Consider the following 16,121-nt stretch of genomic DNA (forward strand, 5'->3'; position numbering starts at 1 on the left):
GTCTACCTTACTAAAGATGGCAGCCCGCATGTGTTCGCTGGCGAATCACTGATGAAGACTACATAACTCTTACTTGAACCCCTAAAAGTGAATGATGCAAGTGTGAAAAGACCCTCATAGACGGAGTCTTGACCTCCTTGCATTTTTCACTTGCACTGTGAATTTGGGGATTTATTTTGAATGTGTCTAGAAGGCTTTACAGCTGCAGCATGTCACATTTTGTAGTGTAGTTGTGAATCAATTCCCATCTGCTCAAGTTTTTAAAACTTGCATCTCATATGTTTATACAATTCACTATTGTTGTTGCCTTTGCAATTTGCCCAAAAAAAAGTTTTCACAACAGAAGCTAAACCTGCAGTATGATCAAAATTTCAAGGAATGTACTTGACTTGAGTGACAGAAGGAGGCGTGAACAAGGGAAGGGGGCAGGAGAAGAAATCCTATGCTGCTTTTAGAGTGCATTGTATTATTGGGAATGCTGCTGCATGAAGCCGAGTCTAGGGTTAAGATGATCAGTGCAATCACTGGCTCTTCCTCCCACTACCTGAGAACATCAGCGAGCAGAGGCACCTTACATGCCCTTGATGCAAACATGCCACCTACTTCAAGATGATGAGAACATCCTGTCTGTTGCTCTGCATGCTTCTTGGAGCAGATACAGGCTTGCACGCTGTGCAGAAGATGGATTATTTTGTACTCCTCCTGTGGACATTACCTGTCACCATCCTGAAATGTACCTCTATGCCTTTTTTGACAATCCTGTGGATTGGAAGCTTGGACAAGGCAGGTTCACTTATTTTGATGAACTAAAATGTTTGAACAGGGCTCAATCCTTCCATGCACGTATGTCACTTCTATCATCTGTTCTTGTTTTTCAGACACTTCAGCTCTACTGCCTATGTGTATCCTTTGCTGCCTCCTTAGCTACTGACAGTGGATTTCCAGGAATTAATCACGGTTTGTATCAGCCCACTTTATTTATAGAGTTTTTACCATTGCATATCTTACTTTTTATTTTTTAGTATGCTAATAATTAAAAGTTATGGACATGCAATATACCCAGTCACGTCTCGTCATATTTTCACAATGTATGCTGGTTTACATGAAGGTACAGGTAAATCTATTGAATTATCTCAGGTCTTCACAAAGCGCGAGTGATGTGGCACTAGAGAGTTTCATGACAAATGAATTAAATAAACTTTACAGATTATTTATTTATAAAATCTTTTTATCATACTATTTATTTATAAAACATCTATTTAGCAAATCTATTTGTTTATAAAATAAAAAAAATTAAAAATACATTCTTTCCTTTAGCTTGCATTAGGCAGCACCTACACGCGATCTTGGCCAAGACACCTGTCGTGCAACCAAAGTTCTCTGTGTAGCGATGATTGGACATGCAGCACAAAGCAAAAGTTGCTACGACCACGACCTCAGAATCATATAAAATTCCAACACTGATGGATTTTTTTGTAAGCTCTTCTGGGGATACGGTAACTTGCGCGTTGTGTTGTGACCCCATTCAGTTCAATGGCTGCACTGCTTCATAGCGATCGTTCGACGCGTGATAGGTGATGTGGCCTTAATTTTACACTGTTATTTCATGTTATAGCTACATAATATACCGGTAATACTGTATATATTAAAAAACTATCCATTTAGCGTTAACAGGATCCAAAACCGAATTAACAAATATTCTGAATCGTCGGACACTAATGATAATAAAATTATTTATGAACGAAGAAAACCAACTAAAATTATTAGTCTTCTCAATGTCATAATTCTGATCAGATTACCATGTCGGGATTATCCTACTCCAGATCAAAGCATTTTTTTTCTCTCCGTTTCTACATTGAAGCTGCCACTTCAACAAATCCATTTATTGCACTCCTGATATCTATAGTCTGTAGAGTGACAATAGGAAAGGGTTAAAAAGCCAAAGGAGTTTTGGTTTGGAGGAACATATTTTCTCCTGTAACCCTTTCAGGGCATTTCATGCCTGCCCCGTCCTGACAGGATTAATTTACTGTCAAGTTTAATGACTAGGCCTCACGGTGGGGCTGTAAAGCCCTGCTCGCTCTGTGATATAATGAATTAATGACAGGTCTAGTGCATACTATGAGCGTTGCCTTTCAAGGTTGCTAAGGAATTCCCTTCTTCTGCAGATGTTGCTTCCTGAAGACCTGGTCTGGGAACCTCTGTTATTCATTTATTTCAGCTACATTAGCTACAGTCGACTTCTGCTCTTTCACAAGGATTACGATTTATATACCAGTATATATAAGTACGTAGCTAAATATCACATGTGCCTGGGATACAAATGTGCTAGAGTCTTCTGCAGATATGAGCTTAATATTGCCCCCCACTTCACCAATAATACAGGAAAATGACCTTTACAGGAGTAGGCACAGTGGGTACTGGCACGTGGCTTTGTTTGCCTTATAGGCCAGCAATCAGTGTGACCTCTGTGATTTCTTCTGCCAGAACTTCATATAGATGACTTTTACCCTCTACTCAATAAACCTCAGGGGTTTTTATTGTATTACTGCTAAAATAGTGGATTACCTATCATTGAGTTGTTTGAGTTGTATGGTTGTGTCAACAATAGCTTCCCTCCTCCTTTCTCCAACATGGTCCGTACCTGACCATTTTATTTTGTAGGTTATGGTCTACAATGAAGTATGGCCTGGACTATCTGACCTAAGCAAACATAAGATCAATGGGTGTTATGACTTTTAATTGCAAAATAAGCTCTTCAGATAAGCAGAATCTGACTAATTTGCCTGTGGTGGCCATGGACATGGTACTTATTCTATTTACCGCAGATGTGTCATCACATGCTCTTAAAACTAAGGGTGGCCATGCACATTAAACAAATGTCAGATGAACCTGCCAATTTCTGTGGGACTGTTCAGCCGTCTAATGTGTATGGTGGTGTTGTGACTCAACAGCAGGTATTGGGAGGGAATGAACGGTCGGGTCCGTTAGATTTTAACATGCCTGATCCTTTGTTCTCTGTTGAGATGAAATGCCTCCAGTCGGGTCGAGCATGCTTGTGTATGAGGAGGATTGAGAAGACCAGCATTTAACACATATGGCCAACTTTTAAATCTTTTACTAATGATTCCATTCCTAGCGATCACATTGATACTGGACTCATTGATAAATATGATGGAAATTAGGTTGTCTTGTACCGGCATTTTTCTGCTTTTACGACACGGTTTCAAAAATCTAGAGCACACATGGAAGCTTGCCCTTAATGGGGGAGTCCTGTGCATTTACTGTTATTTGTGGTCAAGTTGCTCATTGATCCTTGTAATTGAATATTAGGCCTTGTGGGGGTTATGCTGGCCCTGAAGATTGGGGTTAGGTGATCAATATCTGATTGTTGGGGGTCCCACTCCTGGTGCCCCTGCCAGTCAACTGTTTGAAGAGGCTGTGGACACTTACTAGGTCAGTGATATCACATTAATTGTTCACATGTCCTATGTGCAGCTCAGTCCCATTAAAGTAAACAGGCCTGGGCTGCAATACCAAGCACAGCCACTATACAATGTGTGGTGCTGTGCTTAGTATGCTGTAAGGAGACTGTAACGCTCATCGGCAGGGGTTCTGGGAGTCAGACCCCCAACAATCAGATATTGATGACCTATCCTGAGGATAAGCCATCAATTCTGAACTCCTAGAAAACTCTTTTAAAAACTTTAGGCCAAGCAAGCTCATTCAGTTGACATTTCTTCCTCCCAGTTTCCCCATATACAGTACAGACCAAAAGTTTGGACACACCTTCTCATTCAAAGAGTTTTCTTTATTTTCATGACTATGAAGGCATCAAAACTATGAATTAACACATGTGGAATTATATACATAACAAACAAGTGTGAAACAACTGAAAATATGTCATATTCTAGGTTCTTCGAAGTAGCCACCTTTTGCTTTGATTACTGCTTTGCACACTCTTGGCATTGTCTTGAAGGTCACCGGACCTGAACCCAATCGAGATGGTTTGGGGTGAGCTGGACCGCAGAGTGAAGGCAAAAGGGCCAACAAGTGTTAAGCATCTCTGGGAACTCCTTCAAGACTGTTGGAAGACCATTTCAGGGGACTACCTCTTGAAGCTCATCAAGAGAATGCCAAGAGTGTGCAAGGCAGTAATCAAAGCAAAAGGTGGCTACTTTGAAGAACCTAGAATATGACATATTTTCAGTTGTTTCACACTTGTTTGTTATGTATATAATTCCACATGTGTTAATTCATAGTTTTGATGCCTTCAGTGTGAATCTACAATTTTCATAGTCATGAAAATAAAGAAAACTCTATGAATGAGAAGGTGTGTCCAAACTTTTGGTCTGTACTGTACATACATGGCTGGTTGGCTGAGCATGTATATTTATTTCAATGGAGAAAGGGGAATAAACAGCTGCAAGCCACAAAAGTCATCACCATTGGAATAAAGAATTGGGTATGTTAAAATCCAACAAGCTGCACCATTTTTTCTCCAAACATCTGACATTGGCAAAAAGTGAAGAGGCCTTCATACACATTACGTCGTTGTATGATCCTGCTGACATTGGCAGGATCTGTGTTTTGTCTAATGTGTATGGGCACCTTTAGACTAGGCAGCAGAATTGTCCTATATGCAGTATGGACAACCCTTTGGATCAGAAAATGTTACACCCCATCCCATCTGACCCATTAACACATTTCATAACATAGGCAATGATGGAATGATCTGTAATTTTTTAAGACATGGAAGTCTCAGAGCAACCTTTTCTTAAAAATACACAGTCAAAAAATTCAACCAATTGATGGAAATATGATGTGGAATCTGTAGATTTTTTTGGTTGTGGTTGGATAAAAGGATAACACATTTGGCATGGTCACCAGTCAATTAGTATTCTCTGGCTTGCCATAGTTGATGTCCGTGTCAGAGGATCATTATGAGAGGGGCTAATTTATTTGATAGGCAGAGCATGAACAGAGCAGGCCCTTTAAATCATTTATTTGTTGACTCGTATTGTGCTGGATGAGTAATCAGTAGAACCCCCTGGTGATGACAAATGTTTTTTTTCTAAAGGGCTCATTGTGATCTTTCTTTCGAAAGTCGTAGTTTGACTAATCCTCTTTTTATGCAAGTACAAAAACATAAAGGTGGAATCCCTTGTTGACCTCTATTGTTTTGAATGAGTTGTCAAATGTGCATTTCAAGAACTCTTGCATCAGAACAGCCCAAGTTGCCTTTGTGGTGTAGTATTAGCTGTAGCCCTTTCAGTAGTACATAGCATTACTCAAATGACATTATCAACTGGGTTGTATTCTACAATGTCTCTTCTTAGGGTTCATTCACACATCCGCAACTATTTTGTGCTCCGCAAATTGGATGCGGACAAGAATAGGACATGTTTTATTTTTTTGCGGGGCCGTGGTACGGTGTGCTGTCCGCATCTTTTGCGGCCCCATTGAAAATGAATGGGTCCGCACCCATTCCGCAAAATTGCGGATGCGGACCCATTTAGCGGACGTGTGAATGGACCCTAAAATTGTTTTTATTTCAAGAACTGAAGCTTATTCATTGAGTAATAACCACCTATATACTATACATCCTGTTTCAGTTCCTTAGAATTTTAAGATCTCCACTTGGAGTCAACCAGCAGGATCCTTCATTTTTTACTGTCAGTGAATACAAAAATGACAGTAGAGTTATTGGATCATTATCACATATCACATGAAATATGCTTATAAATCGTCAACTTGACAGTCATATCCATAGTGTTCGTCCATGATGCCCTGTCTTTTTCTTAGACTGTGGTCTTCATCTTGGAAGCCATATCCATAGCATTCCTCCTCAATGTCCTGTCTGTTGCTTAGACTGTAGTCTTCATCTTGGCAGCCAGATCCATAGTGTTCCTCCACAATGTCCTGTCTGCTTGGACTGTGGTAGCTTCCACCAATTGTGTTTCTTGGTCAACCTCTTTCTCTTGTCTTATCTCAAATCTCAATTGCAAGGACCATGAACAATATTGGCTCAGGAAGTTGTAACCCTTTAACCTTCTCCGGTTTCCATATCTGATGCTACTTTTCTATTCAGGATGTATTCCCCCAACAGAACTATATCTTATCTACAAAGATTAAGGCAGGCCATACACTTATATAGCTGTTGGCATCTTCAGTCGACAGATATCCCTCCTGAACATTTCTGATCTCCTACTTTCTTTACCTGCAGATTATGTCTTCATTACACCAGTGGAAGTGGACTCCAATGGAGCCTACATCTCACATGATATCTTGCACAGTAGTAGGAAGAAGAGATCTATGCAAAGTTCAAAGACTTCCTTGCACTACAGATTTTCAGCATTTGGACAGGAACTACACTTGGAGCTCCAGCCCTCTCCGCTGCTGTCAAGTCAGTTCACTGTGAATATTTTAGGTCAAGATGGATCCTTAACAGATGTGGAACAGACTGCGGAGCCATGTTTCTATCAGGGATTTATCAGGAACTATGAGAACTCCTCAGTGGCCTTATCTACATGTGTGGGCATGGTAAGTAATTTTTAAACACCTTACGTCTCCTATAAAAGAGTAATTGACAAATGAAAATTTGATGTTGCTTTAAAAATAAGTTCAGTTTCTCAGTTTATCTCCAGCACTACAAAACACCATATGGCTTTTTAAAACAGCAGATATTTATACGCACTTCTATTTCATATGCACAAAAAATATACTGAGATGGATTACAAGACCATCTCAGTGGAGTTGCATATAGAGTATGAGTCAAGGCACTGAGTGTCTGCTTTAAAGAGGACCTGTCACCACTTCTGACATGCTTATTTTAATTGCTACTTGCATTCCCCATGTAATAACAATTCTGAAGCATCTAGTCTTATGACTCTATGTTGCTCCATTCCTTTATTATTTCTACTAGAAGTTATGACTTAATTGCTATTAGCCTTCAGTAAGGGTACAGAGGGGAGGTAACCAGTTGGGGGTGTGTACCTGCACAAACTCACTCTATCCAATCAGTGCTGCCATTTTCAGCCTGTGCAGGTACACCCCCCAACTGGTTACCTCCCCTCTGTACCCTTACTGAATGCTAATAGCAATTAAGTCATAACTTCTAGTAGAAATAATAAAGGAATGGAGCAACATAGAGTCATAAGATTAGATGCTTCAGAATGGTCATTACATGGGGAATGCATGAAGCTATTAAAACAGGAATGCCAGGAGAGGTGAAAGGTCTTCTTTAAGATCTGGTTATCTGGTGTATGTATTGCATTACAAACTCTATATCCATTGTATCAGGGCCTAGTTTCACTGGAGGATCCAGGTCCACTGGTCGACCAGTCAAACCTTGGTGAAGCCTATTAATATTTATCACAACCAATCAACCCAACAGTTATTATAAGACCATCTTGTTGGAGTCATATATAGAATATAGAGTAAAGAGGCTAGGGAAAAGGAAGGTTACAGCCAGCTCATCTTTGGTGTCCTATGTAGTGGTGCACGGGGCGGACTCAAGCCAGTCCTCAATATAGATCCACAAAGATAGAAAGAATGCTCCAGCAGGATCATGACTAAGAACACTACTGTTCGAAACACGTAGATCTATTGGGAATAAGTGGGAGCCAGTGCCACTGACTGTTGTATCCATTCGATGCATGGTGATAAATAAACACCGGGATTGTTGAAACGTCTACGTTTGGTGCTGGAGCATTCTTTCTATCTTTGTGGATCTAAAGAGGCTAGGGGTCTGACTTCCTTGAGCCCACCGGAGGAGATATCCATCATCCTACTGGAGGAGATGTCCATCATCCCACCTTTATCTGGTCTTTATTGCAATATAAATTCTATATCCATCATATCAGGGCCTGGCTTCACTGGAAGGTCCTGACCCATTGGTAGACCAATCAAGCCCTGGTGAAGTCTTATGTCATTTATCATGACTAGGGATGAGCAAATGGACTTCGGATGAAACATCCAAAGTTGATTTGCATAAAATGTCATTTTTAATACCATACGGAGCAAGCGTACAGTATTAGAATGTATTGACTCCGATGAGCCGAAGGTATTACTTTGCGAAGTCTCGTAAGACTTTGCATAATAACTTTAGAAATGTATTTATACTGTAAAAAAATATTTCCCGAACTCAGGTTCGGTTCCAAGGTACCACTTGTGGCTCATCGGAGACAATACATTCTAATACTGTACATAGCACTCGCTCCGTACAGTATTGAAACAAAGTTTTATGCGAATCGCTCATTCCTAATCATGACCAATACATAAATCAAGGAATGAACTGCGCCACTACAGTCTATGGGTTGTATCTGGTATTACAGCTTTGCATCAATCAAATGAGGCTTTTTGTAATCTAATATGGCTACTTTAAAGAGGTTTTGTGAGATAATAAAAAATGTCCCTAAAGCTAGGAATTGTGGTAAAATAATAGAAGAAACTATACTATTTAATCCAGTCCTACTTGCTGGGCTTTATTCTCCTGGCTGCAGCAATGACATGCCTGTATATACCCCACTTCACTGCTGTAGCCAAACACTGGCATCAGTGGTATACGGCACAACTGCTGAGGCCATTAAATGGCTGCCATGGTCATGTGGGATGAGGCGTGTCATCACCGCAGCCAAGTAAACAAAGGACTGCAGTGGTTCTGGATTGGCAGGGGATAAATGGGTAAATATATAGCTTATTTTATCATTTCATCACAGTTCCTAACTTTGGGAACATTTTTATTATCTCCATCTGTAAAATGGCACTAAGTCTCACCAATCATCCCCCATATTGTGATTTTTTTCTTTAATGGACAAATCCTTAATTACCAATCTATTATCACCAAATAAAATTCCTATGACCCTTTTCATTTGGAAGAAAGGCACAGGGCTGACAGACGTATCCAGTTACAGGTAAATGAACACATGAAAATGGTTTGCAGAATGAGAGACTAACCATGATCTAGACTCCACCCGCGGCACATTTACAAAGCTTGATTGATTCTTTTGTATCCCCAAATCCAAAGCTGATTTTTCCCCATGACAAGTATTACATAAAGTCCTTTGATTTTACCCATCCATCTGACCCTGTCTCCTTATAGCTTGTGTAGATGCATACATTCTTACCTTACATGAAAAGGAGCTCAACAATTCCTTTTTTGTTGCTTGCATCTTCAAACAACAAGCTGATCATAGGATGTCCCTTGTGTCGCCAGCAATCAGCTGTAATACATGGAAAAAACAAGTGTTCAATTTCCCTGCAGTGCTCCCGCAGGCGAAATGGAGCATCACACAGTGGACTTTGACATAATTGGGATATCTATGTAATGCACTGACGTGCTGGTTCCTCCAAAGCAAGATATGCTCTTTGTAGGCATTATGGCTAAGAGATAAGGTACCTGAATAGGATGTATGAAAACTGAATTAGTAATTCCACATCCCATGGTCTTCAAATCTTCCTGACTAGTATCAGCATGGCTCTCAGACATGCCATGGTATGGAACTGAAAATAGTAGTTAATTGTAAAGAGATTGCTTGTTTTGTTACTTGCTTGCTTACCTTTAAAGGGGGTTTCCTTGAGTAGAATATCCTCAGGATAGGTCATCAATATCTGATCGGTGGAGGTCTGACTCCTGGACCCTCGCTGATCAGCTGTTTGAAGAGGCTGTGGTGCTCTGGTGAATGCTGCAGCCAGTTGCATCATGTTCATTGGTCACATAGCCTAGGTGCAGTTCAATCCCATTCAAGTGAATGGGCCTAGGCTACAATACCAAGCACAGCCTCAATACAATGTACAGCACTGTTCTTGATAGGCTGTGAGGAGGCCACATCGCACACAGGAGCACCGTGGCCTCTTCAAACAGCTGATCGTGGCTTTGGACCCCCACCTTTGGGATGCCGATGCCGTATTCTGAGAAGAGGTCATCAATATTGTACCAAAATAGCCAATTTTCTTTGCAGCTGTTTTTTTGTCGCTTCATCTCTCAAAAAATAAATAAATAATAAGTGATCAAAAAGTCATACACACCCCAACATGGTATTAATGAATAAGCCCCTAGGAGGTCTGTAGACATACATATAAAAAGTTATGTGGGTCAGAATATGGTGATGCAAAGAAATAATTAGTTTGTTTCAAAGTTTTTTAAGTGTTAAAACACAGGAAAAACTACATAAAAGTGGTGTTACTGTAATTTTACAGACTCACAGACTTATAACAGGTCAGTTTTACCACATAGGGAACGGTATAAAATGAAACTCATAAAACTATGGAGGAATCAAATTTTTCCCCCATTTCCACCCCATGTGAATTTTTTAGAGTTAGGATAGGGGGGTATCTGTTGTTACTCCTGACTACTATATCCCCCCCCCACCATACACATGTACACTTGCTTTAGTTGAGTGTTCATGGGTTATGTATGCCAATAGGGCAGTAAGCTGATGGTGGGTTATCTCCTCAAAAGCAGCCTGATTCTTTCATCCTCTGACACCTGCCCATACACATTAGATAGTTGGCTACTCCTGACAAAATCATTAGGTTCACCATCATTAATCCATTGTGGATGGCCTGCCATACTTTCCATATTTAAGGTCTACTCTTTGGTATACTCGGTCATTTTTGGATGTACCAAGCATTGGAAAAGTCCTACTATAAGATGTGTGTTTAGGGCCAACTCTTTAGAAGAACGATGACTGATGATGTTGCAAAGTCATGCAGTAGTTGTGGACATAGGGGTTGCTACCCAAATATGAAAATAACAAAGAGTCCAATCAAGTCCAATCAAAATTAAAGGGGTTCTCTGAGATTTTCATACCCTCAGGATAGGTCATCAATATTTATTCGGCAGGGGTCTGATTCCTGGCATCATCTGTTTGACAAAACCATAACACTCACTGGATGTCCAGTAAGCGCCACGGCCTCCTCGCAGCTCAGCCCCATTCACTTGAAAGGGACTGAACTATGCCTAGGCCACGTGAATGATAAATGGGATGTTACATGGCCTAGGAAGAGATCTAAACAATCACTGAGCGCCGCTGCCTTTTTCGAACAGCTGATTGGCACCAATTAAATATTGATGAACTATCCTAAGGATAGGCCATCAGTATAATAATTCTGGAGAGCCTTTTAAATGTAAATATTGATCTGATGGACCATGACTCAAGAAAATGAGTTGCATGGTTCTTTTGAGGCTCATTTTGCTCTTCTAACCCAGTCCTTCATACGATAGTACTTTGAATTGGGCGATGGCCTGTCGAATGATCTCTGTTCGGTTCTTTTTCCCTTTCTGTCCTCTTTTCCACGCTAATAGTGAGCAGGTGTCTACTGGTAAGAAGCTGTTAGCCCTTTTAATCATGTCATTTCTGGAATCCTCCCCACAGGGTGCAGCAAAGCAGACCTGCTAATTACCTAATGATGTGATATGTTTAAGCTTTCTTAGTAATTTGGATGCTGATGAACGAGTGTAATTAAAAGCATCCTGTGTTCTCACCTTGTAGCAAGTTACTCTTCCTCTATCAGAGTCCTGCCTCTGGCTTTCCTTCCGACGGAGCTAGGGAGTCAAGTAGTTAAAAATAAGTGTCTGTTTAGCATTTGGAAAGTGCAGTAGACTGTCCCCTCAGAGGCCAAGTTTAGCCATCACAGTGTCAGTCTGAACAATATCTCCTAGATTGAATGGCTTCAATATCCTTTTTACACCAATTACTTTTGTCACTTGGATGCCCCTCTTTCCAGCAGGCTTTGTTCAATGCAATTAAAGTGGAAGTGGTGGTTCTTTTATATAGTTGGCAGCTCTTATCTTTTCTTTGTGTCTTTCATTAGCAGTAGCTTCACAACAATAAAAACTGCAACGACCCTGTTCTTTCAAGCCCCCAGTCTCCACAATGGGACTTGGAAGAAAATTGCATTTCAATAGACTGCAAGGGTCTCTTTGATCTAATTTTTGGATGACCCAAATGATTCAGTCATTCAGTTCACTGCTGTCTTCGAATACTCGTCTTGAATGCTCTGCGGTGAAAGAACTCATTTAGAAGGGGGTTGCTAGGCTGACAGAGGAACCACACAGAATCATACACGTATGTATCTGCACACTGATCGATGGCTTGCTAAGGCAAGTGTTTTTTTCCATTGTACATACAGAAACTTGATCCATTACCAGAAGTGGCAAAGACTGGGAGAATGTGTAGTATAATGATCTATGGGAACATCTAAGTTTCACATTCCTTTGAATATACGTACAAATGGGTTGCTCTTCCTTTTTGGGGAGTCTCTAGCTTGGCTGACATGCTCATTTACGTACAATCTTTGTAGAAAAACTGAATGCATTTAAATGAGACTTAGCTTGCAGTACCTTTCTCTGCCACTACACAGTGTACGGAGCTGTGCTAGTTCTGGTGCACTGGGCTACTTCTAACAGCTGATCGGTGGGAGTAACGGGAGTCAAACCCCCACCAATCTGAAATTGATGATTTATCCTAATGATAGGTGACCAATAGCTGAGCCCAGGAAAATACTTTTAAAGGTTGAAGGTGTAACTAGGGTTATATAGAGGGGCCAGAATCTATGCAGATGAGAGGTTTTAGAAGACGGGAAGGAATATGAGAAAAACCTAATTGGATAAATAATAGTCCCTTTGTTATCTCATCTTTATCCCGTGTTCTTGTCCTTGCCCATCTATAGTTACCCTTCCTATATTGGACTTTTACTTGGCAGTAGAGCACACCTTTAGAGGGATTCTCTGGCCTAGGAGTCAACAGTCCAGGCGGTTAGGAGATGTGTCCCTTAATAAAAAAACACCTGTCTACAGACCCGCTGTTCCAGTGGTAACGTCCTGGCCAGACCGGCAGTGGCTTGGTCTTGTGTATGTGGGTACCAGTCATGTCCTCAGTGGTTACATGTGCTTGAACAGCACATCCATGCTAGACTATTGTTAGCTGCAACGGTCATGGGAGCCAATCCACATTTAGTCAAACATGAGGTGGAGTTGGTTAAAAACAGGGCAGCGGTGCTAAAACGGTTGGGCTGTGGGCTGGTGACAGTGGTGAGTGTTTTTTTTTTTCAATGGTGCATAACATCCAACCACTGGACTAGTCGGCTCCTAAACCAAACAACACTTTTAAGGCAAGCAACCTAATACTAACTCAAAATGCATGTGATGGACATTTGTGCCCAAAGATTTACTTAAATCCTATAAAAACTTGCATAATTGTAATTTAGCTTTTCAGGTATTTTCTTAGTTCCTTAAACAAGTTTTTTATGCACTGATGTGGATGAACTCCTCCATAGACTTCTGTGCCAGCCGTTCTGCTCCATCTCAGGTGGTCCTCTCCTTTGGCTGGATTTGTTACACATTGTGATTTAATCCTCCCACGATTCCCAGTGCCCCCCCCTCCCCAAATGCAGATTTCCCACTGAATCACAAACGGATTTGAGGAGGTCAAATCCAAAACAGAACGTATAGTTGGACGTTTAGACCCTATTTATCTTTTGGAAGATTTTTCAGTAGAAAGGTCTTCTCCATGTAATCAAATCAAGTGATCAAAGAAAACTCTCAGATTTACTTGACTACGAACTAGATATGGCAAGACTTCTATTTTTTGCTTTGCCTTTTAGAAATTTTTGCTGTTTGTATTATTGCAGTGGTGACACCTTGCACTTATTGAAAGCAGTTTATGAGTCTAACGACAAGTGACAAGCCGATGTCACAACTGTTATGATGACGAGAAAGTTCTTTAGGTTTACAGATTCCCTATGGCTATTTTACAAGCTCCGACCTGTAAAAAGAGCTTGGGAATGGTGCAGATTTACGATATATGGCATCAAGGAAACTCATTGTGTCTTTAGTCCCCTTGAGATGTCACTTATTCTCGATTCCTCGATGGCTCAATTCACAAGCCATAAATAATGAAATTTTTTCCCCTCTACTAATTTCAGCTTCCCTTCTAGACGGCACAAGGGATGAATAACATTTGTTCTGCCATATCAGAGAGTGGTACATCAAAGGGACACATTTCTTTGCAGTTTTCTTTTCTTGTAAAGTTGTTAAGGTTCAAAAACCAAGCAATTCACACATGCATACAACATGAGGGGACAATGTCCTATTAAGATGTAAAACCAGCAAATTCGGGGCAGTTTATAGCCAATTGTAAAATTAAAGGTCCAATCAATATTGGTTTCCTGGCTTTCGAATGACCCCCCATAATGATGGAGAACATGGATTTTGCTACCTGTGAATTTTTGGGATTGTGAAGAGGATGAGCAAATATTTGACTTTTTTTTCCCATCCCAACAATCGGGATTGTCAAATGCAACCATTGGGTTAAGGGTGGGATAGATTGGAGGGTTAAAAAGATAGAAGCTTTTGCATTACACTGTATTGTCAACTCATATTATAAAATTATATATGCCTGCCGGATCAACTCTGCCGCAAGTGTGAAAGTAGCCTAAACCCCCCCCCCCCCCACCCGGCGGGACCTGTGATGGGAAGCATACTTAACTGCTCCCAGCTGTAAACTTCTGGCATTGATAGGGTCACATGCACTGCTGAAGCCAATGACTGGTCTCAGTGGTGATGCGTCCCCAAGGGGCATGTCACTGTTGGGTCATGTGCTAAGGTCAGTCATGGACGTTACCCAGTCCATGTCAGAAGTTTACATGCGGGGACCGACGAGCAGTCAAGGCAGCCCATGACCCTTGGACTCTTTACAGGTCCCTTCACATCTTCCCCTCACAGGTACGGTTGGGGAGAGGGTAAATTTGAAAGGCAAGAAAATCATGGAATATCTCTTTGAGATTCTAGATTGCCAAAAAGGAGATTTAGACTATTTGGGGTCATCACCTTTTCATGACGTGAACAAATGTGACAGATGCCAACCAAAGGCAGATATCTGTCAAAAAGCTGATCTGCCATTTTGGATTTTTTTTTGTCATTGTCAGGTCATATGCTTAAAAAATCATTAGTGCCAAATGACAGATCTCCATCCCATCAATAAAGACCAGACTAGGTGACAAATCAGTGTAGAGATCGCTTGGCGATTTGCCGTTTTATCTTATGGCATGCTCATCCAAGACCAAGCAGGAACAACAAGCCATCTGACATTCGTAATGTATGGCCAGGTTTAAAACTTGGTCGACGTGCTATAAAATGTCCACAAAAGCCTGAAAAAATTAAGAAAACTTTAAAAATAGAGAGGCTTCAAGAGGTTTCAATACCACATCAAAAGCACAAAAAAGCAGCAGATGGAGAGAATCTTAGGAACGTTCTCCTCATTCCCAATGTACATGAAAGCCCAGGACGCAGGTGTCACACCGCGATCAGTTGTCCCTTGATTTTTTTGAGATGTGAATCTGGAAAGGTTTTCATGTCATGTTTATCTAGACCTATATAATGCTCTAGTGCACAGAGATAATGGACCATCAAGTGACTGCATGTCCCACACATAAACCTTTAATGCTCTGTCCCTCAGAGATAAAGTCAAGTGGGTAAACTCCTAAATCATGACTACCACATGTAAATCGAGGACAAGAGGACTTGTTTTAATTTTATGGTACATTTACAAAGCTATAAAAATATTGGCAAGTCCTTGTGATGAAATGACATTAACTGGTCTGCATTACTTTACAGGTGAGCTGTGAATTCGCAAATTTCTCATACCCAAAGTGCATATATCAGCAGATGTTAAAGTATCAGGGAGCTCTGAGCTAATAGAAGGGGGTCTCTCATTCAGGACCCTCAAATTATAGCTAGGGCAGAGAGCAGCTACAGATGAAAGAGCATATCTCCCTTCTGGAAGACTTGTAATGTCGTTAAGTCACATCCAAAAGTAAGAAAGTCGAGGAACAAATACAGTTCAGATGGTTTATTTCAGATGCAACCACAGACTTTATAGCGAAACTGTGCATCTGGAATAAACCATCTGAATTGTATTTTTATGGAGTGCTGCCTCTACTTTTTTTTACTTTTGGATTTGAATATTGGAGTGAGTTGGACTAAATCCTGCAGCAGACCTCCCAAGTGTCCCTCTTTTGGAGGGACAGTCCTTCTTTGTGACCCAAGTCCCTCTGTCCCTCTTTGCTCTGTAAATGTCCCTCTTTTTGATCTGAGGTATAGACTTTCATTATCTCAT

General features: G+C 40.8%; 1 protein-coding gene across 1 annotated transcript in view; it reads left to right on the forward strand.

Annotated features, from left to right (window-relative positions):
* Nucleotides 1–575: 575 nt before the first annotated feature.
* The window catches only part of ADAMTS18 (ADAM metallopeptidase with thrombospondin type 1 motif 18), a 74,414-nt gene continuing 58,868 nt past the window's right edge, over nucleotides 576–16,121 (forward strand). Inside the window, exons 1-2 of the mRNA XM_040408947.1 lie at nucleotides 576–957; nucleotides 6,227–6,543. Of these exons, the coding sequence (XP_040264881.1) occupies nucleotides 576–957; nucleotides 6,227–6,543 (699 nt within the window). The remainder of the gene's footprint in view (nucleotides 958–6,226; nucleotides 6,544–16,121) is intronic.

The sequence above is a fragment of the Bufo bufo genome, chromosome 10 (genome assembly GCF_905171765.1).
Source record: "Bufo bufo chromosome 10, aBufBuf1.1, whole genome shotgun sequence".
NCBI lineage: Eukaryota > Metazoa > Chordata > Amphibia > Anura > Bufonidae > Bufo > Bufo bufo.